Source organism: Lycium ferocissimum, unplaced genomic scaffold, assembly GCF_029784015.1.
Source record: "Lycium ferocissimum isolate CSIRO_LF1 unplaced genomic scaffold, AGI_CSIRO_Lferr_CH_V1 ctg518, whole genome shotgun sequence".
Taxonomy (NCBI): domain Eukaryota; kingdom Viridiplantae; phylum Streptophyta; class Magnoliopsida; order Solanales; family Solanaceae; genus Lycium; species Lycium ferocissimum.
The window spans coordinates 279,021-303,799 of NW_026725896.1; the positions used below are offsets into that span (position 1 = coordinate 279,021).

General features: G+C 33.7%; 2 protein-coding genes and 2 long non-coding RNA genes across 4 annotated transcripts; 2 read left to right on the forward strand and 2 right to left on the reverse strand.

The window, feature by feature from the left end:
- Positions 1-2,008: 2,008 nt before the first annotated feature.
- LOC132044758 (uncharacterized) lies at positions 2,009-9,950 on the forward strand. Its single transcript, XM_059435264.1, has 5 exons — positions 2,009-2,577; positions 8,041-8,098; positions 8,201-8,284; positions 8,395-8,536; positions 9,431-9,950. Exons 1-5 carry the CDS (start codon positions 2,043-2,045, stop codon positions 9,803-9,805), a joined length of 1,194 nt encoding a protein of 397 aa, XP_059291247.1. The 5' UTR covers positions 2,009-2,042; the 3' UTR covers positions 9,806-9,950.
- LOC132044760 (uncharacterized) lies at positions 2,586-6,630 on the forward strand. The gene is made up of 3 exons (XR_009412252.1): positions 2,586-4,180; positions 4,266-5,801; positions 6,017-6,630. It is a non-coding gene; the product is annotated as an uncharacterized LOC132044760 (long non-coding RNA).
- A 1,135-nt stretch (positions 9,951-11,085) lies between the features above and the next one.
- On the reverse strand, positions 11,086-14,132 carry LOC132044759 (probable WRKY transcription factor 40). The gene is made up of 5 exons (XM_059435265.1): positions 13,950-14,132; positions 13,781-13,843; positions 13,123-13,476; positions 12,741-12,857; positions 11,086-11,855 (listed from the first exon to the last, which is right to left on the reverse strand). Exons 1-5 carry the CDS (start codon positions 14,022-14,024, stop codon positions 11,412-11,414), a joined length of 1,053 nt encoding a protein of 350 aa, XP_059291248.1. The 5' UTR covers positions 14,025-14,132; the 3' UTR covers positions 11,086-11,411.
- Positions 14,133-19,101: 4,969 nt separating this feature from the next.
- Positions 19,102-20,832, reverse strand: LOC132044748 (uncharacterized). Its single transcript, XR_009412251.1, has 3 exons — positions 20,213-20,832; positions 19,602-20,034; positions 19,102-19,509 (listed from the first exon to the last, which is right to left on the reverse strand). It is a non-coding gene; the product is annotated as an uncharacterized LOC132044748 (long non-coding RNA).
- Between the last annotated feature and the right edge of the window lie 3,947 nt (positions 20,833-24,779).

Below are 24,779 nucleotides of genomic sequence, written 5' to 3' on the forward strand. Positions count from 1 at the left end.
AAAATAAAAATAAAAATAAAATTGGTATTTAAAAGTTGAATTTGTTTTTGGACATGCATTTCACTTGAAAAAAATTTGATGTTTTTCGAGTGAAAAAAAATTCACTTGGAAAACTAACAAAACAAGCATTAACAAAACAAAGCATTCCCATGATAACCAAATAAAGTTTTGAAAATATTTATTTTTTTAAAAAAAAAATCATGCCCAAATGGGCGGTTAGATATCTCGATACAAAATGAGTAATTTTCACCTTACCCATTTCACCCTGTGAATGAGAAAGGGAATTTGACCGAAAAGTCAAAAAAATGCAAAAAATTCTTGTCGGATTTTACAAAATGTCATTATTTCTAGCCCTTGTTTGGAGGGAAACTTTAAAGATTACAACAATACAATTAATTTTCTTTTCCTTCAAAGAGAAATATCTTTTTTTTTAAATGAAGATTTATTACACTAATAACATATATTTGGAATACACTAATACTTAATACAAAGGATTACACAATATAATTAATTTTCTTTCATTTAAAGAGAAACATATTCAAAGAATGCAGATTACACAAATAAATGTTGCATGTTGTTCAAAGCTAAATTCTTATTCTAAAATTCAGTATTCATCCAAGAAGGTTTCTCTCTGGCCTTTGCTTCCTAAAGGTAAATCTCTCTCCCCTCTCTCTATGAATATATTCTTTTTCATGTCTTATTTGATTCTATGAAGAAGTTTCCTTTTGGAGGAGAAAATTAATTATATCAATGAAAGGGATAATAATTATATTCTTTTTTTAGGAAAAAAAAATTGGTGGTACGGAAAGGAAAACGGGGGAAGGGGATTACTAGATGAGAAATCGAACTGTCACCAACAAAGTAAAAATTCAGATAGCCAGCCAACTGAGCTATTAAGATTCCCCGATAATAATTACATCTTTTAAATTTCGGTAAGAGTTTTTTCACTTCTTTCTGTTGGCTTTTGGGTCAAAGAGGATTTCATTTGGCTTTGAAAAAATGTGGAACGTATTGTTTCCCTGCCCAAAAAATTAAGGGGGTAAGGTACAATTTAATCATAAAAAATGTTCTTAGAAAAAATAGATGTAGCTGCCACTCCATTATCACGTACCCATCACAAATTGAAATTTTAGCTTCAATCAGAGTTTATATCAAAATCAAGTTCCTATATCATTTTCTGCAGTAATAGATGAGCAATAATTAAGCTCCACAATCAGATTCATGCTTATCCTTAATTAATTGTGTTTTAAGCTGGCAATCCCCCTTTATTACTTTTTTTTTTTAAATTTGGTTCAGTAATGATTTCATTAAAAAAGATATTTTAAGGTTAGTAGTTAGCATATCCTTTTGTTATTCTAAAGTCGCAGTCAAATAACATTCTTCTATTCTTCCAAAGTATATTAGCTCAAAAAAATATTTGCCCTTCAATTCGTAATGACAACACCCACTTTAAAAATATACAAAGTAAATTGAGAAATACAATAATTCAAGGAGAGGAAAGAGCAAAAAGAAAAACACGTACGCCCTCCTCCGTTACTTCTTAATAATAATAAATAAAATTTTCTTTTTATTTATCTATTTTTAGCAAATTTAATTATTTTTATCATTAAGTAATTAAAAGTATAATTAATAAATTTCTTTTTTACAAGTCAGCTAAAAGGGAAGGGAGTCCAAAATTAATATTAGGTGGCAAAAGATAAGTGGTGACTTTTGATGATCACGCTCAAATGCAAATGAAGAAAGAGCCGTAGTACCATTCTCTCTCTCTAGAAACATCCTTAAAAGAAGTCGCCCTTGGTTTCCCAGATCGGACACTCACATTTTTTTCATTAAACCAGTCTTCTTCTTCTCGCCTATAATGTGCTCTCTCACTCTCTAGGGTTTTAATTCTATACCTTCCAGTTCACACAATTACAATGCACCTTCTTTTTCCCACACTTCTTCAACCCTAGCACAGTAAAAAACTTGAAATCCATGTTATTACTGATTCTCTTGAGCTAAGTTCGTCGAATTTTTGGTTACTAGGAGTTGTAATTACTTCAATGTCTGGAGGCCCAAGGGTTAAATCGACAAACAATGTTGACTCCGAAGTCCGATCAGTACTCGGCCCGGCTGGTAACAAAGCCAGATCCATTGAATTACGAAAGCCCATTGAGAAGCCCGTTAAGACTACTAACAACAAAACACCTGAAAGTGAAGAGTCTAAGGGTAAGAAATTCCAGGGAACTGATCCGTTGTCAAAAGCTGGTTCTAAGAAAAGTGGAGCTGTGCCTTCTATTTTGAGACAACAACAAGACCATAGGACTATGATGATGAGGCCTAATTTGTCGCTAAATGCGTCGTGTTCATCTGATGCTTCGACGGATTCTTCGCATAGTCGAGCATCGACGGGGAGATTGAGCCGTGGTAGTGTGACCCCGACGGGGGGCAGAAGGAAGCAATGTAGCCCGAAAGTTGTTAAGTCTGAGAAAATTGGGAAACCTGTTGTTGGTGAAGCTGAGAGTTTGTCTCCTAGTCCTGCTACCGGAGATGGTTCGGTGATGAAGAAAAGGTGTGCTTGGGTGACACCAAATACTGGTATGTCTGGTTCTTTAATGTTGCATTTTATTTGATGAATATGTGTAGTTACAGTGTTTTGATAAGACAATGTCATTGTTAAGTTTGTTACATAATTGTGGGATAGCATTTCTTGCACTGGAGTTTTGGTCCTTATAGTTATTTGTAGGCCTAAGAGCCGATTAGGTCAGTAGCGGAATGCCATTTGACCTACCTGATAGGTGAAATAGCGCGTTCAGGCACTCGGGAGAGGCCACGGGCAGTTGAAAATGGAAATATGTAGATCTTTGCTAGAATACAAATATGTCAAAGAGTAGATAGGCCTTGGATTTCCTTACTAAATTGGGACGACTAAATGACAAATGATGGGCTGAACTAGTTCTGCATTCAGCTGAGTTGGGGAGACCGATTCCACTTCCTAGTATTAGCTAACCCATGGGTCTTATTTTGAAAATCCTCGTGCTTCTTGTGCTGTCATCATTCAGGCCTGCCACCATCTGAGGTATATCCTGCTAGGCTGTTGGATACCAGCTTGTTTGCTTGTCTATCTCTGCTATTGGAAACGTTGTTCAGTGTTGTTGACATGCATATATCATTCACTCGCCTAATCTAGTATTAATGCTATTAATTGTGATTATGAACTACTTCATGGTTAATAATTGGAGAACATTTATGGATAATTTTTCTTTTCCCACAATGATTTATCATGGACATCTATTCCACCAAGCTGATGTTTAATGAGAGTTGAATCCCTAATTATATCCTGGTCCGATCTTTTTCTTTTTTATTTGGTAACTATGGTGTCTGGACCAGCTTATGCGCACCTCGACGAGATACCTGTCACCTCCCACCAACAAGAGGTACTAGGTAACTTTGTTCACCAAGGCTAGGACAGATAGGAAGAAATCACCTAGTGTATTTGTTTCTGCTGTAACCTGCCTATCTCTTATAATGGATAAGTTTGAAACTAAGGCCATTACTGTAATGGTTGGTTTAAGGTATTAGCAATCTGGTTACTAACTGACAGTTATTTCTGTATTTATATATATAAGGTAAGTAAAGATTAATGATGGGGAAAACCCTCACAAGTTGGCCCGAACAACACCGTCATTAAATACAAATGATGGAAAGTCACGTATGCTAGCCGAATATCAAAAAGTAGTGAAACCTACACAAAAATATGGTTCTTTTCAAAAGACACTCGGATATTCTATACAAAAAGGGCTATCATGGGTGCACTAAAGAGAAACTAGAGATAAAAGATTTACTAATTGACAGTTTATATGCTTTCCTCTAGCGCCTAGCTCTAATTAGTCTGAGCAAATATGCTCATCTTTGACAGTTCTTACTAAGAATTTACCATCCTATTTCTTGTGCTCCTGAACTTGGAATTTAATTGCATCCCCTTTTCCAACTTTTCCCTTTTTCTTTGAGGTCATGAAGTAGGAATTTGATTCCACAGTCAGTGTTGCTGGAGGGAATGAAGAAAAGCCACTTGACCTAGTATGGGAAGAAGGTGAATTTTTTTTATTTTTTTTTGATGACATGGGAACCCGCAGCCGCTACCCTTCGTGTGCGCACAGGGTAAACCCAACTCCTGTGTAATATCTCGCAAACGAAGAAGGTGAAATTAATTCTAAACTAGTAGCATGCACCTGTTCAGGCCCTCAGGAAGTCACTTAAGTTTCATTTTTTTGTTTGATGAACAGACAATGTGGAAGAATGGTGAAATAGTGTTTTTGTGTGATGTCCAGACAATGTGGAAGAATGGTGAAATAGAGGGGATTTTCTCCTTCATCAATTGAAAGGTCATCAGCATATGTACATGTCATTATCTAAGATGTCATATATCCCTAATGAGAGTGTCCGAGCTGTAAACTTGACTTCATTAGGCATTAAAAGAGGATCCTCTTGTAAAGGTTGACACCAGTTTGTAGCCATGATTTACTATATATGCATTCTTCTTTAACTTTAGACTTTAAGTACTCCCACATATCTCATCATGTGACACCGGTTAGTGCGTAAACTGACCACTGGCTTCATGAATTTCTTTTGAGCTGATTAGTGGTGAGTTTGCTAGGTCTGATGTGTTTGATGTGTGTCTTATTGGTAATTATCACACAGACTAGCTAGCAGTTGGCTAGAGGACAGGTATGAACAAATGCTGGTTTGGTGAGGTTCTACGTAAAAGTTTAAGGAGAATTCTCCTTTTCTGTTATGAATTCGAGGAAACTGTAAAACGTTGGGAAAAACTTTATTGTTCCATGCACTTTGACCTTTTGGTTTTAGCTCTCATAATATCCTTTTATGGACTTTGCACACATTGTCTGGTTCAGACCTGACTAAATAAAAAGGGATGCACCAGGCTGAAGGTCCGCATAAACAAGTCAGTTTACAATGACTCCTTATAGTACTGAAAGTGCTTATATTAAAGTCCAATATATGCTATGAGGCATTTTAGTCTGTTTAGAAATTTGTATATCAGCAGAAAAGGAAAGAACCTTTGATGTTAAAGAATCTCAATTTTTTGAGTAATTGAATGAAACGGGTCAAATGAAGATAATAGATGTTGAGGATTCAATCAATGAAACTACACTGATGCGTTATTTTATTTCTCTTATTTAACCTTATTAATATATGTATAGTATATTAATGATAAATACTTGTAGAGAAGGTTGCATAATTTTTTCATTAGCATCCTTCTATTTAAACACATCACCGGCATCTCATTTAAAGTTCATTCCCCTTTGCTTAGTTTTACTCCTCTTTATCTTTTCTTTTGTTAAAACATGGTCAGAGGGGTGATGGATTCATCTACTTGATGTTTGGAGATTAAAGTGATTGACATGCATGACCTTTTAGAAGTTCCAGTCTGTCCTCTCTGAAACATAACTATTTTCAAGTATTATCAAACCATCATTGGAGAAGCTCTCTAATTAGTGTCCGTGGCATTCTTAGCTGCTTTATGGCCCCTTTGTTAAGAATTCTCATTTGCCACTTCTCCCGTGGTTTTTGAGTCTACGGCCTCTTATGAGATGAAGGAGTTGTTTCTAAACCTTATTATCGGGGTTCTTTTTTGATCAAATAAGGTAAGCTTTCATTAAATCAATCATGTAGAGAATGCAATTGATTACCAAAAAGGCAAGTCTCTTGGTAAGCAAAAACCCTAACTGCTCAAGGAGCTCACAAAGTTTAAGCTAATGAACTATTTACAACAAAATGGTAACTCCAAGCAAAAAGATATAGTAAATTGACTTGAGCCTTGGGGTGCTCCCTTTCAAGGTCTCAAGTTCGAAACCCGCTGGGTGCAAACAATTTTCCGAGGGCCATCGGTGGGAAACCCCGAATTACCCGTGGTGCACTTGCGGGAAACTCCTTGCCGAGGGCCTGTGCACCCCCGGGATTAGTCGGGGCTCAAAGAGACTCGGACACCCGGTGCTTAATCAAAAAAAAGATATAGTAAACATCCAGCTTTTAATGTGTGTATGGGAGTTGATCTTCCTTCAGAGCATTTCTGATTCCTTTCCTTCCAGATGCTCCAAATAATACATTGGAGAATCATCTTCCAAGTGCTTCTGATGGACTTGGCAAACTCTGAAACTGCTCCATATGACAAAAGTTTCCTTTCGACTTCTTGGCAGTTCCCAACTTAAACCAAAATTATTGCTAAATAGAACCCATGAACTTCTAGACACTGTACATTGCAAGATTGGGGGTTCTTGTAATGGTTTCAGTACGATTATTAACTGTACTGAGAATCTATATTTGTCCTACAGTTCTATACTCCTTGCTCTTATTATAAATATTATGTTTATAAATTCCATTTATTTAATCCTACGGTTCTATATTCTTTGCACTTATTATACGTACTCTGTTAGGTTTAGATATATAGATACTACAATCTATACTAAGAATTTCAAGATCTTTAAATTCTATTAATAAAAAATATTAGCCAATTGTTAATTAGTACAACAACATACACATTGTAATCCACAAGTGGAGTGTAGGGAGGGTAGTGTGTACGCAGACCTTACCCGTACCTTGTGGAGGTAGAGAGGTTGTTTCCGATAGATCCTCGGCACTTATTGTTTGTGATAGATTTTGTTAGTGATCGAGCTTTTGGATTTTCCATTATGTTGGAGATCTTTGGAGTCTAAAGGTGTACCTGCGGTGTATAATCGGGCTATTAAGGACATGTATGATGGAGCCAAGACCCGAGTTAGGACAGTGGGGGTGACTCAGAGCACTTCCTGGTCATGATGGGGTTGCACCAGAGATCAGCCCTTAGCCCGTTCCTATTTGTCTTAGTGATGGATGAATTGACACGACATATTCAAAGGGGAGGTGCCGTGGTGTATGCTATTCATAGATGACATAGTTCTGATTGACGAGTCACGTGATGGAGTTAACGATAGACTGGAAGTTTGGCGACAGACCCTGGAGTCTAAATGTTTCAAGCTAAGCAGGACTAAGACAGAGTATCTAGCGTGCAAGTTCCGTGGCGTGACGCAAGAGGCGAAGGTGGAAGTGAAGCTCGATGCACAAGTCCTACCTAAGAAAGATAGTTTCAAGTATCTTGGGTCCATAGTCCAAGGAGAAGGAGAGCTTGAGGATGATGTTGTTCATCGTATTGGAGCGGGGTGGGTGAAATGGAGGCTCGCATCCCAGGTACTGTGCGATAAAAATGTGTCACCAAGGCTTAAAAGGTAAATTCTACAGAGTGGTGGTTAGATTAACTTTGTTGTATGGTGCAGAATGTTGGCTAGTGAAGAACACTCACGTCCAGAAGATGAGTGTAGCGGAGATGAGGATGCTTCGGTGGATGTGTAGGTGTACTAGGATGGATATGGTTAGGAATGAAGTTACACGGGGCAAGCTGGAAGTGGCTCCTGTGGCGGATAAGATGAGGGAAGCGAGATTGAGCTGGTTCGAGCATGTGAAAAGGAGGTGTGAGAAGTTTGCTATAACAGAAGTTAGGAGAGGTAGAGGTAGACCGAAGAAGAACTGGGGGGAGGTGATTAGGCAAGACGTGACACAACTCCAGCTTATTGAGGACATGATCCTAGATAGAAAAGTGTGGAGGTCGAGGATTAGGATAGTAGGTTAGTAGGTAGCCGAGTATGCTCCTTATTAGTAGTATTAGTTAGTAATCGTGTAGATTCTTTTTCTCAAGGTGTACTACTATATGTCTCTTATTTTGCTTTTATCTTGCTACTTTGTTGTCATATTTTTTTCTTGATATCATGCTTCTTTTTCCTTTTATCTTGCTTTGTTCTCTCGAGCCGAGGGTCTACCGAAAACAGCCTCCCTACCCCAAAAGGTAGGGGTAAGGTGCGTACATCCGACCCTCCCCGGACCCCACTTGTGGGAATATACCGGGTATGTTGTTGTTGGTCATCCCTATTGCAAGATATATTAGCCTAATAATGTAGATGTTATGATCATATAAGTTCCCTCTGTTAATTGGTTTCATTTTGCCAAAAGATCCAGCCTATGCTGCTTTTCATGACGAGGAATGGGGAGTTCCAGTCCATGATGACAAGTGAGTACTCCTACTTCATATTTTCTTATTCTTTTGCGGCTTGCAATAAACAAGGCAATATCATGTGATGGTCTTCTCAGTCTGGGTTACTACTATTTGCAGGAAGCTCTTTGAACTTCTCAGTCTATGCACTGCATTAGCTGAACTCTCATGGCCAGCAATTCTCAGTAAAAGACATACATTTAGGTACATTAAGCTCTGCACCAGTGCTTTGGAGTACCAGAAAATGGGTTATCATTTCATATCTGGTTGCCTTACAAAAGCTGCTGCTTCAATTTGAACTATTTGTTATGCAGAGAAGTCTTTCAAAATTTTGACCCAGTTGCAGTCTCAAAACTAAATGACAAGAAGATAGCACCACCAGGAAGTCCTGCCAGCTCTCTTTTGTCAGAGGTGAAGTTGCGGGCAATTATTGAAAATGCACGCCAAACCTGTAAGGTACATGCAAATTTTCTCTCTTGTTGGGTTGTCCTTGTCTTGAAGAAGAAAAAAAAAACTTCCTTGTACGGCTAGGAGAAATTGTATTGGTTAGGATAAAAAAGTTGAATTTTTCTCAGTTCTTGGTTCTTGAACGTTCAACTTTTCACAAGTCAAAATGTCGGTTCTTAGATTTTCCACCAAGATGGCTGTCTACTTTACATAAAGTAAAAGGAAGCTTGGACCTTCTTTAGGTATGAAAGAAGATTGCAACGGGAAATTGCTTCTTAGCCGCAAATTATTTAAAGCTCAAAAGTTTTTGAGTTAACTGGTCTGCATTTGTTGTATCAGCTGCCTTGAGTAGAAAGTCTTGCTGTTGCTATTTCTGCTTCCCTGGAAATTGATGGTTTCTGTACTGGGTCCAAAATGTTCAAAATAGTCGGCAGCTGCATGTGATATGCTGTCAAAGTCAGAAATTACAGATATGATATGCTTATGAAACATAAAGCATTAGTTGTGCTTTTAGTAGGTGGCATTTTGGAGGCTAGGCATATTAAATGTCGGAAGAGCTTCTGAAAGGAGAAAGAGGAATAAAACTTTATTAGAATAGACCCCGTCTCAAATTAAAAAAGTGTAGAGGGTCATGATTATGAGGGTCGAGCCATGTAATATTTTCTTAAAATTTGGGTAGCAGCCCTTTAAATTTTTTGAAATAGAATCTACATATTTAAAACTACACTAGAGTATTAAATCCTACTATTTTTTTTGTAATTAAATATTAAATAAATTCCAAAAAGGTTGCATCAAAGAGAAAGTCCTGAATTGGCTCCTCTAATAGTAACTGTCAGTGAGTAGTATTTTTAGAGTTGTTAGTTGAGAATTATTTTTGATGTCATGCTCTTGTTATCCTCTCAGATAATCGATGAACTTGGATCTTTTGACAAATACATATGGGGTTTTGTGAACAACAACAAACCTATAGTTAGTCAGTTCCGATATGCAAGGCAGGTGCCAATGAAGACATCAAAAGCTGAAGGGATAAGTAAAGACCTAGTTAAAAGAGGATTCAGAGGAGTTGGACCTACTGTTGTGTACTCGTTCATGCAAGTAGCTGGAATCACAAACGACCATCTCATCAGTTGCTTCAGATTTCATGATTGTGTAGCTGCAAGTGATGGAACGGATAAAGATGATGGCCTTGCGGCCAAGACTGAAGTGAAGCAACAACTCAAGGATGAAACTGAGATGGGCCTGATAAGAGCTATTGACGACTTCAATTTATCCTCGTAGTGAAATGTGTTCAAAGTAGTAGCTCAATGTAATTTATACTCCTAGTAGATTTGGTGGCTTTGCGCCCTTGGTTGCGATACAGTTGAAAGGGCGGCAAGTGCTTGTGTACAAATGACCTTGCTATTATTTTTGCCATTACTGTGTACATCTCTCTGCAAATGATCTCTTTGCAACTATTAGGGTTGGTAATTGTGCGGGGAGAAAACAGATGAAAAATCTTAATGTAACGGGACAAGGCCAAAATGGGCAAGGTGAAGTAGAGGTAAAATCTTACCCACAATCGATGTTTACATCAAATCAAATGTGACCATGGTTAAGTTATAAATCAAGATGAGTATTTGTATTAATTGACTATGGTTTAGTGAAGTGTTTGTGAAGATATGGTTCATGTGTTTATTTTGGTTGGTGTAAACAGGAGTGCAAGTAAGTTCTTAATGTGGAGTAGGTTTAAGGAAAAAACCTAGTTGGCAGAAGAACAATGTGGCAAATCCAGTGTTCCAGCCTTTCAGGTTAAGAAATTAGTACATTTGGAAAAAAGAAAATGCAAAATGTGTAGAATATGAAAGTTGACGACTAGCTTAGGGAATGGTAGTTGACTAATACTTTTCAACATTATGTTATGTACTGTCTCTAGGTTGCATTATATTATTACAAACTAGTACTTTCTTGTTCAACCACCAGAAGTAATTACTGCTTGCGTTTCTAATGTATAAAATTTGAAACACTAGATTGTGAATACTGATGACACAAATGGCTGATGTTAACAGTTAGAGACCAGGGGCTATTTTATTTTATGTCTCACAACCCTGGATTATTTTGATCCTTAGCTCGATAAATTATCCTTCCACAATACCTCCTTTCACGATTTCATTATAGGGTCTAACCAAATTCTTCCTCCTTCAATGAACCAGAAATTCAGTTCCACGTGTGATCTTTTCTTCTTTTGACTTCAATATGGCCTCAATTTCTTGACTTATAGTCGAATTGAACAGAAACCAATAAAAAAAGACATGTAGCAAATGAGCTGGTTGGACTAAGATCGTTCAAAGATATTTTTCCTTATCTTACACCGTTAAGAGTATTTCTATATCTTATATATATCTTTCTTTTCTTTTCAGCAATAGAGTTTAAATCTCATTCTACTCTTGTATAAAATATCAACAAATTGGGTCATTTAAAAGGATGAATAACAAGTTAGAATCGACCATGTAAAGTCAATTTGTGAGTAAAATTTAAAGATATACCAAATGTGCATTTATAGTCTAACAAAAGCACGCACGGACCAGAAATCTATTTTTAAATCTTATTTCAGCAAATTTCAACCAAATTCAACAATTAAGGGCACCAAAGTCTCGATTTTGCGAGACTCAACAAGCGCAAATTGAGACCTAACCAATTTAGGCTGCCATGGAAAATTAGCCCATCCATCAATATCCCATTCCACGTGCACTTCCAAGTCCAACCTACTATTCTTAAAAATACAATAACAGTATTTACATTTTACTACAACATATCCTAGTGGATGCGGGGTGGCTGTCTTTCTCTGGAACTTTTCAATGTATCAACTTGAAAAACATTGAACAACTCATTTATAATATAGTTTGGTTTATTTATCCGTCTGATTATTTTGTAAGAATTTTCCCGAAATGGCGGCAGCTAAGGCTGCTTGAAAACTTGGATCTTTGGTCAATGAAGAAGCCATTTGTTCTATCAAGAAATGTTGAAACTCTGGTCTATTTTGATGATGATCACTTCCAGGTGATTTGCGCTTATGACCAATTGGGGTACTAGTACTTGTAGTACTATTCACTTTCTTTTGGTCATTTTGTAATGCTTTTGGTTCTGCCAGATCAAGAGTTAGGGTTGGTCCTGAGTTGTTGATGAGAGTCGTGGAGCATGGCATTGAAGTAGTATTCCCAATAGTACCTTTTGCGTTTAAACGGCTAGATGGGGAAGTTGTAACGGGGCCTGCAGCATCCATTTTAGAATGGTTGTGTTCTCCTTCATATGTTGCTACTAGAATCGATTGATCTTCTACACTTCTTTGCACCTGACAAAATAAAACCACATTGCCCATTGTTAGAAATAAGAATGATACAGTTGGAAAAAAGAAAGATTCGAGATGTAGAGTTCCTGAATTTAGAATTAGCTTAATCGTATTCTATGTATATACTTTAAGTGTTTTTTTTTTTTTTCCATATATACACGTATTTCAGATCGAAAGTCATTTAAATATATGTACACGTCGTTCAAGTTGAAGTCATTTTAAATATTTTTCATATGTAAGCGTAGTTCAAGTTGAAATTAATGTTTAGTTAAACCTAGAGGCGGATACAAAATATTGTTTTGAAGGGTTAATTTTTCAGGTTCTTGTAAAGTTATATTTTTAAAGTTATGAGTTCATAATATGTAAAAAAAATTAAAAAAAAAAAACAATTATGTTTAATATTTCACATATAGTCTTATGCTCCGTGTGGAAAACGTTGGATTCATATAAATTCAATGCTTATATTCTTCCATCAGTTACTACATTCGAACCTACAAAACTCGTTCTGGAGTTGGGCCACCAAATTTTATACAATCCATAAAATATCTGAAAGCTGCAGCTAGTGTACAACTACGAAACTTCAAGGAAGGTCGGGCAAGCCAATTATTTAATTACTCTTACTTATTGAGTTGTTTCCCAGCCGAAAAAGACTTGGGATATTTGATGTATTTCCTAACATCTTCTAGAGAGTGACATAGCTATAATTCTTAGTTTAACTGTCAGGAAGAATGAATTAACAATTCAAAGATTAAGTTTTTCATATAGATCCTAAATATTCTATTGAGATCATTTTTGCTTTTCAATTTAACGTATTGGACCTAATCAATTCATGAAATTTATCATTCAGAATGCGTAAACATTTTAATTGGGATCTGAAATTGAAAGTACCTTCTTTTTGACGGGGCAGGTAGGAGCATAAGAGCACTTGAAATAAGCTCTTGGAGAGGGGTTGTCTCTTGTTACTTTCTGACCATATTTCCTCCACTGATATCCATCCTTCACTATCTGCAATAACATTAACATTGCCTTTAGTTTTCTCATTACGAATTGAAATACAACTTAAATAAATAACACTACAAAAGAAAAACTGACATTAGCTATGAGCTTCGTCACTAAATAGCTCATAGCTAATCTGTCTCTTATCCGTGCTAAATAAGATTAGCGATAGATTTTTCTGTTTAACTACTGAATTTGTCTGTTGCTAATTTCTGTTTTTTAGTAGCGAACAATTGATCAAGAACTAATCAATTTCAGTGTTGGGAAAACTTACAAGAGAAGTATCAGATGCTTCAGTTCTCACATAAACTCTAGAAGTATTAGTTTTGATGTGTTCTTCTCTTGGTTTCTTTGGAGATGAATCTTCATCACTTGAGCTGCTCTCTGAGTGTAGTGCTTGAACTGATTTCATAGTTTCATTATTGTTATGGTTAGGGCTGGATGTGCTTTCACTTTTTCTCTTTTTTGATCCAGCGCTAGCATCATCACCACCACTATTCTGCTTGCTCATATACTCCGTCAACTGGTTCCTCAGTGTATTGTAATTCTGGCACATAACTGTTAGCATCTCCGTCAGTTTCTTGTTTTCAGCACTAACTCGATTTAGTTCCTCTAATAAATCACCAGCCTGGAGATAGACCACACAAAACAAAAGGCAAAAATTAATCAGAAAATTAATAGGACAGGAAGAATTCATGATTTGTACCACTCATTAACATTAGCGGATGTAGATGTATGGTTACAGGTTCAGGTGAACCCAATAACTTAAATCTACTGAAATATTTATAAATATTCGACTCTAAACAAACTTAACTTAGATATTATTATATTATTAACTTGATGTCGATATAGAAACCTAGAAACTTCATATTCTGAATCCACTTCTGTCAACGAATAGATGAAAGAATTAAGAAGAAGAAGATTTTACAAACCTCATCCTTGATTGGCTTGAGATCTCTTCCAAGCCCAATGAAATTACTCTCAACTTCTTGTTTCTGAAAGCAAAAGGAATGAATTAGCAAATATCCAAATTAAACCATATATACATTGGGGAGACTTCATGCATGATCAAATATTGTAAATTTGTTTATCTCCACATACCGGTACTTCATCAGGAACTCGAAGAGGTCTATAATTCAGATCCAATGAAGTATCAACTAAACTGGTGAATTCCATTGCTTTAATTTTCTTCGTAGATGATTTCTACTTAACTCAGAAACAACTTATAGGGAGAAAATGTAGAGAAGAGAAGAGAATAAAAATGTTTGTAATTGAGAGTTGGAAGCTGGAGCTTTGCCCCAGCTTATTTATAGTTGTGAAAAACGTTTAATAATAATAACAGCAACAACTGATGACGGGACGTAATATTGGTATATTCAGGAAAAAATTAAAAGTAATTTAGTGAGTTTGCTTTTTTCTTGTCGGCCCATATCATTTGTTGAATTTCTTTGTACTAGTCAAAGTCAAGCACACCAAGGAAATAAGAAAGAAACACATTGCATAAGACAAAACAGATGGAAAGATTTTTTTTATTTTAGTGACTAATTAATTCATATGGTATGGGCAGGGGATGGAGGATAAGATAATAGTCTTCATTAATAAATAGGTAAAATTTTGATTCAATCTTCCTATCTATATTTGTCACGTCAGCCGACTTACTTGTTTACTAATTAAAAGCTATAGTATTGTACTGTTTATTTATTTATTTAAGTAGGGTAATGTGGGCTGTGCTTTCTTGTCACGTTTCCAATAGCATTTTCCACGCTATCTCCTATATTATTTAATCCACTGGCAAGGTCTGAACTTTGTGACTTACCATTTAAAAAAAAAAAAATCACATAAAACAAATAGGCATACTAATTCACCAATTCATTTGTACAATACGCGTTCTGTATGTGTATTTCACGACAGTGGGAAGGAGATTATTTAAATCTTCTTTGGATGAAGAAACAGATATGAATAATTTGATAAGTTCTAGATTTAGTTAAAACTTGTTTGACAAAAAATAATTCAATTGTTTTTAAAAAAGGGAGGAAAGTAAAATCTTCTCCATCTGAAGTTTGAAAGCTAGACGAATTATTTGTTTCTTTTTAACTATCAGTTGATTATAATTGATCTTGCTTCACAATGTTATGTGGATCAATAAAACCTATACTTAATTATATGGCTGGTGAAGAAAATGAAATTTTCATATATGAACATTTAATTTTGAGATAAGGATAAAAAACACACCCCAACAATCACTTTTTTTTAATTTTCATACCTAAACTGTCAGAATGTTGAGAAAACTACCTAAATTATCACTATCTAGTTTACAAAACACACCTCAAATTATTCTTGAATGACATGTGATCTACACTCTCCATTTATATAAAAATGTTGCCAAGCGTTGTCCACGTGGATAAATAATGGCACAATGACACCTACATGGAAATTTAAAAAAAAAAAAACTATTGGTTTTAAAAAACAAACTGAAAAATAATAATTTTTGTAAAAAAAATAAAAAATTATAGAAAATAAAAAAAAAGTTTAAAAAATGGAAAAGTTTTTTTTTTTTTAAATAATAATAAGAAAACTGATTATTTAGTTCTCACGTTTTTTTTTTAAATCAACTTTTTGATATTTTAAATCATCTTTTTTTCTGATTTTCTAAATTTTTTTATATTTTTTTACAAACATTATTATTTTTTTCATATATTTTTTTTTTAAATGCTGATTTTTTTTAAAAAAAAATGATGCAGTTTTTTTTTAAAAGAAATATACATTTTTTTATAAAAAAAATTATTTTTTAATTTCCATGTAGGTGTCACCATAGCATTACTTATGCCATGTAGACAATTTTTTTGAGAAAATTTCAGCTTCACTTGCCTTTTGGAGAGTGAGTTCACACATTTAGTTCAGGTGTGTTTGTGTTTTGCAAACTACATAGTGATAGTTTAGAGAGTTTTCTCAACCTTTTAACAGTTTAGGTATGAAACTTAAAAAAAGTAATAACTGGGGTGTGTTTTTGACCCTTATCTCTTTAATTTTCTAGATAGAGAAAATTCATAATACATGGACGGCAGGATGGAATATCAGCAAATGTTGAATTTACTTGAGAATGATGTGGAGGTGGCGGGGGAAATTAAGAATCCCAGAAAATTGTCAATGCATTTCATACGAGAAGACTTTTCCAAGATAGATTGAAATTAGTTATTTTTGGTGCCTTTCATAAAAAGTGCAAGGTTTTGCTCTTATGAATTTCTCTCTTTTTTTTCTTCTTTTAGTAATAATATTCTCAATGTTACTATCTGTTTATTTACACATGTTGTAATGATTTATATGCTTTATTTTCTAGACTAAATATGAACGGTACTTATATATAGTTACCTTTTAGTTACCGTAACAGCGTAAAAACGAGTTTAACTTATAGACACAAACATTAAGTATAAGATTTTTGTACCATCATCCATTTTTGCATATTGTAAATTTGTAATAGATGACCTTATATTGTCAAAATTATAGATCTCACTTATAGAAGGATTGCTCATAGATATTTTTTATCTGATATGACATTGTAAAACTTTTACTGTCAGTGTATATAAGTCAAATGCAAAAGCTATTTGCACAGTCCGAGTATAGAAGTGACTGATTGGAAATTGAGCAAAATACAATTAGTGGTATTCATTAAAAAAGCACAAGGTTTTATTGTTAGAAATATGTTTATAAAAACAGTGGATTCATAGGGATTAACTTGATTTCTACGTTATGCAGAAAGTGAAAAATTAAATGAGATTAGGTGCAATGAACGGTAATCATCGTGTCAAATTTGTGCTTCAACCATAGCTGGGAATGAAGTCAGAAAAACAAATTAAGATAAGGACAAATTAACTCATTTAACTATGTGGGGTTAGTGGTAACAAGATTAATCTATTTGACGTGTTTCCGTGAGTTATCCAATTCAAGCTAGAGAATGGATTAGGGCCAGATTAAAGAGCTTAACTATATGTATATGATTACTAATCAATTTTTTCAAATTTCAACTCTAAAATTGACTTGGACATTGACTTGGCTTCCACTTGTTTCACATTTGCTTTGCTTTTATTTATTTCACTTCTCCATCATTTTCACTTTCTAACAAAGATTACTTATCTTTTCAAATATTTTATGCAATTGACTTGTCAAAACCTGTGGGATTATCCCGTAACCTCTTAACTGGTTTTTAAATTACTCCTCTTTCATGTATCTATTCTTTTTTACTTCGCATTGAAAAACATCGCGGTTGGTGACTTGGTGTAGATATCAAGAAAATCATTCTAAACATGTCATCAAAAATACAAATTACTAATGTAGACCAATAATATTTATTGGAAAATATGGATAGTCTAATGGATAACGTAGATATATCACAGACATGGTGACATGTCTGAACTTTCCGTTTTCTTGTACAGGTATATATTAATGTTCGTAATGTTCAAGTGGAGACAAAAATAAAAAATATAATTGTAATAATTGGTTTTTCTCCCCTCAATTCTCATAGTACCATACTGTGCGAACAAATCATATATTACTAAAAGTGGGAAGTAGTTGAAATTCGAAATACGAAAATACCCTTCAAAGTTCATATGCCCTTGAGCCAGAAAAAGAAATCCCTCAGTTTTTTACATCAAAGACAACCGTATCAGTATGTATTTACTACACAATTAGTATGAGTTATCAGTGTTTTTAATTTTCTGGTTCTTTAGCTTCCATCAGTTTGTCCTTTCTTTCACCTTCCATCAGTGGGAAAATACATAAAAAACCCCCCAACGTATACTCGGATTAATTATGACGCACCCAATCTTTGCGGGCGACCTATTACCGCCCTGGCCTTATTTTTTCTGTACTTTTATACCCTTTTTTGGCCATTTTTACACGACCCCCACTTTTTTATTGTTAGGTGTGATACACGCGCCCAGTCTTCTTCTTCATCATTTTTTTTCTTCAGTTTGCTCAGGTCTTCTTGGATTGATTACTACAAAAAAAAAAAAAAAAAAAAAAAATTAGAATATCTAAAAATAGAAACCACTGTTGTTGGTGATTTTCTTGAAGTAGTGTGTCATTGTTTGAGTTTATATTAGTCACGAACAGATCTAAAAGTTCAAAAAAAAAATTGTTGAAAACGTGATTTAGATCTATGCAAATCTATTTGATTTTTGTGATTTAGATTGGGAGTTATTGTTTGAAGTATGAATTTGAGCTGAACCTAAGTGAACTTTGAGATTTGAAAACTGAATGTGGGCTTGAAAACATGAACCACCATTGCTGGTTTCTTCATTGTCCGAAAGCTGCGGATTGAAATCTGGGTGTTGCCCATGTGTTGTTGAAATCAGCTTGTCATGATAGATTGGAGCTAAAACTCATTTTATTGACTGATTAGAGAATCTTGGAAGTGATAAAGTTTTGAAAACCTCCATTGTTGAAATTTTGAAGAAGCCAGAAAGGTGAGCTAGTGTTTTTTGGATTGATTTGTTGGATTGAACCTATTGGAGAAGGACGTCGAAGCTAGAGAACGTAATAACCATGGAAAGGTGAAAAATTCAAAGCAAAGCAGTCCGCCATTGACGAGCTCCATTGAAGCTTCGAGTTCGAAGTTTCGGGTTGCCACAAACGAATTTCGATTTGAATGGGTAATATCTCAAAAGAACTGAAACGTCGAGAGGAATTCGAAACCTAAAATTTGGGGCTGTTTGGTTGAGATTTGAGGTGTATTTGGTTGGATTTTAAGTAGTTTCTATACCCTCACGCGCTGCTGCTTCTGGTTGACACAAAAATGGCCGAAAAAGGGTACAAAAATACAGAAAAAATAAGGCCAGCGGGGTAATAAGTCGCCCGCAAAGGTTGGGTGCGTCATAATTAATCCGAGTATACGTTGGGGGGATTTTTATGTATTTTCCCTCCATCAGTCAAATAACTTTTCACATTCTTTTACATTCTATAAACCCAAACCAACACTTCAAATTGCATTGTCAAAATCTTTATATGTTTTTTTTCATTAAAATGCTCAATGCTTTGTTTACTCTGCACTTTCTGCAACAAAAGTACTTTATTTTCATGTTAGTTTCTTTACTTAGCTTTCCTTTATAACTAGTAAATGTAATCGCGCTTCGCGCGGTCATGAAATATCTCATTACCTTTACAAACTAATTTACTATATTCGAAAATTGAATATACTATAAAATAGTCTTTTTAAGTGTTAATCCGTTTTATTATTATTATCACTTTTTTCAAAAAAAAAAAAAAATGTTTGACATTTTATCATCTTACATAATTAGATCTATCCAAAAAGAAAAACAAATCCCTTAAATTATGGGTAAAAAATATTTTTCCTCTCTAATTTTGCTTTAAAATCAAATACCTTTCCCAATTTTGAAGAATCGACATTTTCTCCTCCTATTATATGCTATGTTTATTTTTCCTTCGTCATTATCAATCTCATTTATTATATTTTCTTAAATTTTTGACTAATTACCCATGTCATTATACAATTTTATATTCTATGTGATATTTATTTTGTTTGACCTAGCTCCTGGTATAACTAACATAAAAAACATTATAACCCCATATACATAAAGCAACAATTCCTCTTCTTTCTCCTCTGCCCGTTACTATTGATTTATTTCATCAATAAAAATCAACAAACCTGAAATTAATGTTTATTTCATTAAATTTAAATCGAGAAATGTAAATTACTTAATTGACATCAAAAGTTTCAAATGAATGTGAAAATCTTACCATCGAATATGCGATCTGAATGAAGTTCCTCCCATTTATTCCTCATAGTCAATCGTCTTCGTACTACCACTTTAGTCCATGAAGACTGCAGGAAAGAAGTCGACATCAACTTATTAGTATTCATTCAAGAACATACAGTTACACAACCCCCGCCTATATAAACATATTATACTAAAAAATCATTGTATTATAAATATATTTTTTATCATATAAACCGGAATTTATATATTTAGACAACCGATGGTCTCCCTCAGTTTAAACCACGTCCACTCCCAAGGATCTCCTCCGGTCTTGAAAAAGACACCGACCAAAGACGGACGTTACGCTGGAGTTTAGGATTTTTTGACGGAGTCCGTCGGTTTATCTTCCAAACCATTCTTTTCCGATATTTTCAAATTCGGTTTTGCTTCGTTGGTTTTGACCTTCGATTTTCCTGTTTTTAGTAGTGATCATATAAGATTTGGTAATCTTGAAAATAAAATAAATTACACGATATAACATGTAAAAATAATCGAATATGCAAAATTTCTTATTCTATCGGAATACATAACTTAAATACATATCCAATTGAACCCCAAGAAGGAAATAAATATGAAGGAAAAAAGCGATACCTGATAATTTTTGTTCTGTTTTCATGGCTGCAAAAAAACCACCAATGAAGCTGTAAAAATATGGAGAAGATGGTGTTGGATCTTTGGAGTAAGATCATAAGATATATATTTAATTAAATCAACATGCGAAAACAAAAGAAAGTTTGAAGTCATTGTTGCTGGGTGTTGAGAATTTCCTTAGATGCTACAGCCGAGACACAACAATTTTACAAGCTGATATATAGCCAACCTCCTTAACTTGCACAACTCTTCTTCTCCTCCATAATCTCTGCCACATGTTTGATGGATTTATTATAATTATTGTAATTAAAAGCTTATGTTTTGATATTTGCCGTTTCTTTTCTTCATATTCATCAGGTTAATTATGCATATTAGAATAGTGTTGAGTTGGTCAAGTTAAGGCAGTAATTAATGAGAGCTATTATACTAAAAAATTGGAAGAAAAGGCCTTATCAGTATTGCCCCAAAATGGAGACGGTATGCGTTCCTTTTTCTCCATGATTAAAGAATTGAACATTGAGGATCTAATTGCAATAAGTAACCTTTTAATGCTTGTATTGAATTAGTTTTTTTTTTTCATGATTATATTTCATTTTTAATTAGAAAAATGAGGTAAAATGTCAAAAAATTGACAAAAAAGATAAATAAAATTGTGGCAGAGAGGTGCACACATCAATTGCCTACGCCTAACTTTATATTATATATAGATTAAGCGCATTATGAGTTTCTTTTAAGTTGCTTACCCTTCATTTTACACTTACTTTTGGTTCTCTTTTGCTCTTTTTGTCCATTGCTTGTATTTCTAACTTTCATATTTTGTTTTATATTACACAGTTTGTTTTGTTAATTTGGTTTTCTTTTGAAATTGAGTGGATGCGAGAATTTCTTCATTCATTTTCCGTTCTTTTAATATTCGTATCTTTTGCATTGATTGATTTGGTCGGCTCAATATATACATAACAATATTTTATATAAATATAGTTTATATATAACAATAATATAGTATTATTTACATGATATATAACCCATTGTATTGGATTAGAATTGATAATTTTTCATTACGTTTAGGAATTAAGACGAATACGATGACGAGAGGAGAATTTTTTGAGCTAAAGTCAACAAATTAAAGAGAGCGAAGGATCTGAAAAACGGTGAACGGACTGGTGGGGGAAGAAGAAGTCGAGAATAAAATTCAAAAACTTTTAGGGAATTTTGTGATTCTAATTGATAGGAACTAATTAGTAAGATACTTAATTTTAGATATTGTATTTTAGTCTCTATAGACAATTTAAACGCATTAAGATGGTAAAAAGTATCTTTTCAGGGTGTATTATGTTAATCTATTTATTATCACACCTGAAAGAACCCACTTATTTTATTAGCTAGATAGTTATGAAAAATTTTCTTTTCGATAATCTAACATACCAAGTTGATCTGATTAACCAGATTTAATATTTCATTGCTTTATATTTATCAAAGGTGTTTACTGTTGATGGCACGATATACATATATATTGTTAATTTTGGAGTTTTTGTATGACTAATTTAATTTTTAATTTTGTAAATTTATATCTAAAACTAAGACAATCAAGCCAAACGATCATATTGGTAAAAACTTTTAAATCTATCCAGTCCAATTTCATGATTTCAATAATAGAAAAGAAATTAAAATTGTTAAGGAATTGTTTCTTTCTTCTTGAGGTATCCTTTCATCTTCATTCGATAGCATTTCTTCTAGATTGTGCTTTGCAATAACAATAAATATCGATCATATACACTCAACATTTATCAGTCTCGATCAACATTCGTTCCTCTCTTTCAAACTTTGTGTAACTAATCACCAAACACTTATTCTAATATTATTTCTATTGTTTTAAGAAGTTTATACTGATTAGCATAGCATACACGTGCAACACACATGTCCGAAAACTAGTAAATATATAAATATGAAGAGCACAATTTCAATTTAGAATGGAGTGAAAGATAAAACCTTGCAGGGATTATTGGAATTAAAGGTCTGAAGTTTAAGCTGGAAAAAAGAAATTATTTTGATAAGAAATGTTTGACCATCTTTATTAAATGTACACAACGTAAATTCAAATTAATGGATCATCGAAATTTAAACACCAGCCAAATTAGGGGGTTCAAATTAAATTCCCCCCATTAAAAAATTGCTTTGCACAAATAAAATAAAATAAAAATTCTAGATTACATATGAATTGTAAATTCCCTTAATATATACTACTACATGCTAGGGATCAAGCGCCAAAGAAGGTCCAAAAATATTTTAGGTCACATATTCAAATTGTAGATATAATATTCTAATATTGTGTAAAATTTCCTTATATAAATTTTTAACTCTGCCACTAACCGAATGGTAAAAAGAATTTCAAATTGGAGGATGCGGTGGTAGTTGCTACAGTAATAGCTATGCGTCATATAGTCTGAGGTCATGAACTAATGACGGTGAAATAAAAAAAATGTAAATAATGAACTAAACCTAGGTCCAGACGAAGACTTTTTTTTTTTTTAAATACTAATTTAGCATGCACCAGGAACCAAGACTAGTCAGTCAGGGGCCTAAGCCCCACATATAAGTAGTTGGTGAGCATTCATTGAATTGAACCTCACTCAATGGGCTCATAAAACATATGGTTACGTACATGGAATTGTTTTAATTTTCTACGTGTGTTCACATTCAACATTCATGAACTAGCTTAACAAAATTATTATGTCGTCCACATCCATTTTACAGTGGAATATAGAAGTACAAGACTTGTACAATTTTCAACATCTCAAAGGTGGAATTATAAGAACAGAAAACCAATGGATTCAAGCTAAATTCAATTCAACCAAGCGTGCGGTCTTTTGCTTATACTTCCAAAACATAGGTGTTAGACTACTAGTTGCTATAATATAATATTAGATTCTGCTTAATTTTAGTTGCAAATGGGTTGTTGAATTACGACCTCTATTTCACCTCCTTTTTTTTTTCTTTCTATTTTTGCTGGTCCCTACAACCCACTTGAATATTCTTGTCCCATCGTTTGTTTCTAAAACTATTTCTATGTTTCTTGCCTGTGTTTTTTATACTTGATCAACAATTTTAGATATAGTTTCATAATCGATATATTAATTATTAATTTGAAGAGATTTTAATATGTAGTATATACTAATGATATACTTCACACAATATGTACATCTGATGCAATTTTCTAAACAAGAATATTAGACGCCCATGTAACCTTTTTTCCTTGCATGTGTAGATTGAGATTATTGAATTTTCTCAAACGCCTCACTTGGTAATCTAGATTTACATCCATTATGGACAATGTTAATCCTGATAGCGTTGAATTCTAACAATCATTTTGGCAAGATTAATTTAGGCAATACAAAGCAACCATCAATTAGAAGACTGGGAGAATAAGCTATTATTAAAATTAAAATAAATTAAAACGATGATTTTTAACATATTACAACATATTTGACTTGAATTTTGAGCATCCAACGAAAAATCTTAAAGTAATGACAAAAGAATTCTATATACGTTGTAAACCACCATCAATCACACAACATGCGTAACACAATTTTACGGTTTACATGAGGATTAAAGAATCTTGTTTTCTTCAACGTATTAGGCATAATACCTTTTTCCTTTGTGTGTGTTTTTTTCTAATACGTTACTCGAGAATACGTTTATGCTAGTTATAAAAAAAATTAAAAACGTATTATTTTGGTGAATTGGTTTAAATTGCTTATTTTGGTCAAAAACAATTTTCTAAACAATAAGTTTGAGATTATTGAGTTTGGTAATCTAGATTTACATCCATTAGGACAATGTTAATCCTGATTAATTCACAAGAGACTAACTAGAAAGGAATAAGCTAATTAAAAAAAATGATTCGTATTTGTAGCAAGAAAAGACTAGAAAAAATCTTAACATTGACAAAAGAAAAAAGTTGGGAACAATTAGCTACAACATGCGTAACACAATTTAGCGTTGAGGATTAAAGCCCGTAGCTAACATTTTTTTCCTTGTGTGTGTGTTTTTTCCCCCCTTTTTGCTTGGAAAACTCAATAAGTTTAAATTGAGTTTGGAGAGGGAGAGAAGGAAAAAAGGTACGTAAAAGAAAAGACTAGACTTAACATTCATCGGAAAAAAAGGGGAACAATTAGCTACAAATTCATCCCTAATTTAGCGTTGAATAGCCCGTAGCTAACATTTTTTTCCTCATAACTTACCTGATTTGTTGTTAAATAAAATTAAACGGATTTCGGGTTCGTTCAGATGCAACCTTATAGTATCAGGTTCATCTGAACCTAATACTTATGATACGTGATAGAAATTTATATATAAATATCCACTGAACTTACAACAAATAGTATGTCTGAAGTTCAAACTTTGAACTCATGATTTTAGTAGGCGTTTGACCATAGAAACCACAAAAAAAAAAAAAAATCACTTTATTTGGAATTTTTGAAGTTGGAGTTGAAGTTGTGTTTGGTTATAGTTTTTTCAAATAATATTTGGTTGTTTGAATGTACTTTTTCTGAAATATGATTTATAT

Coding starts and splice junctions, on each gene's coding strand:
- LOC132044759 (XM_059435265.1), bottom strand. CDS start 14,024: ATGGAATTCACCAGTTTAGTTGATACTTCATTGGATCTGAATTATAGA. Junction 12,858..13,122: donor AAGCATCTGATACTTCTCTT/GTAAGTTTTCCC, acceptor ATGTTATTGCAG/ATAGTGAAGGATGGATATCA. Junction 11,856..12,740: donor CCTGCCCCGTCAAAAAGAAG/GTACTTTCAATT, acceptor TTATTTTGTCAG/GTGCAAAGAAGTGTAGAAGA.
- LOC132044758 (XM_059435264.1), top strand. CDS start 2,043: ATGTCTGGAGGCCCAAGGGTTAAATCGACAAACAATGTTGACTCCGAA. Junction 2,578..8,040: donor TTGGGTGACACCAAATACTG/GTATGTCTGGTT, acceptor TTTTGCCAAAAG/ATCCAGCCTATGCTGCTTTT. Junction 8,285..8,394: donor AGTAAAAGACATACATTTAG/GTACATTAAGCT, acceptor TTTGTTATGCAG/AGAAGTCTTTCAAAATTTTG.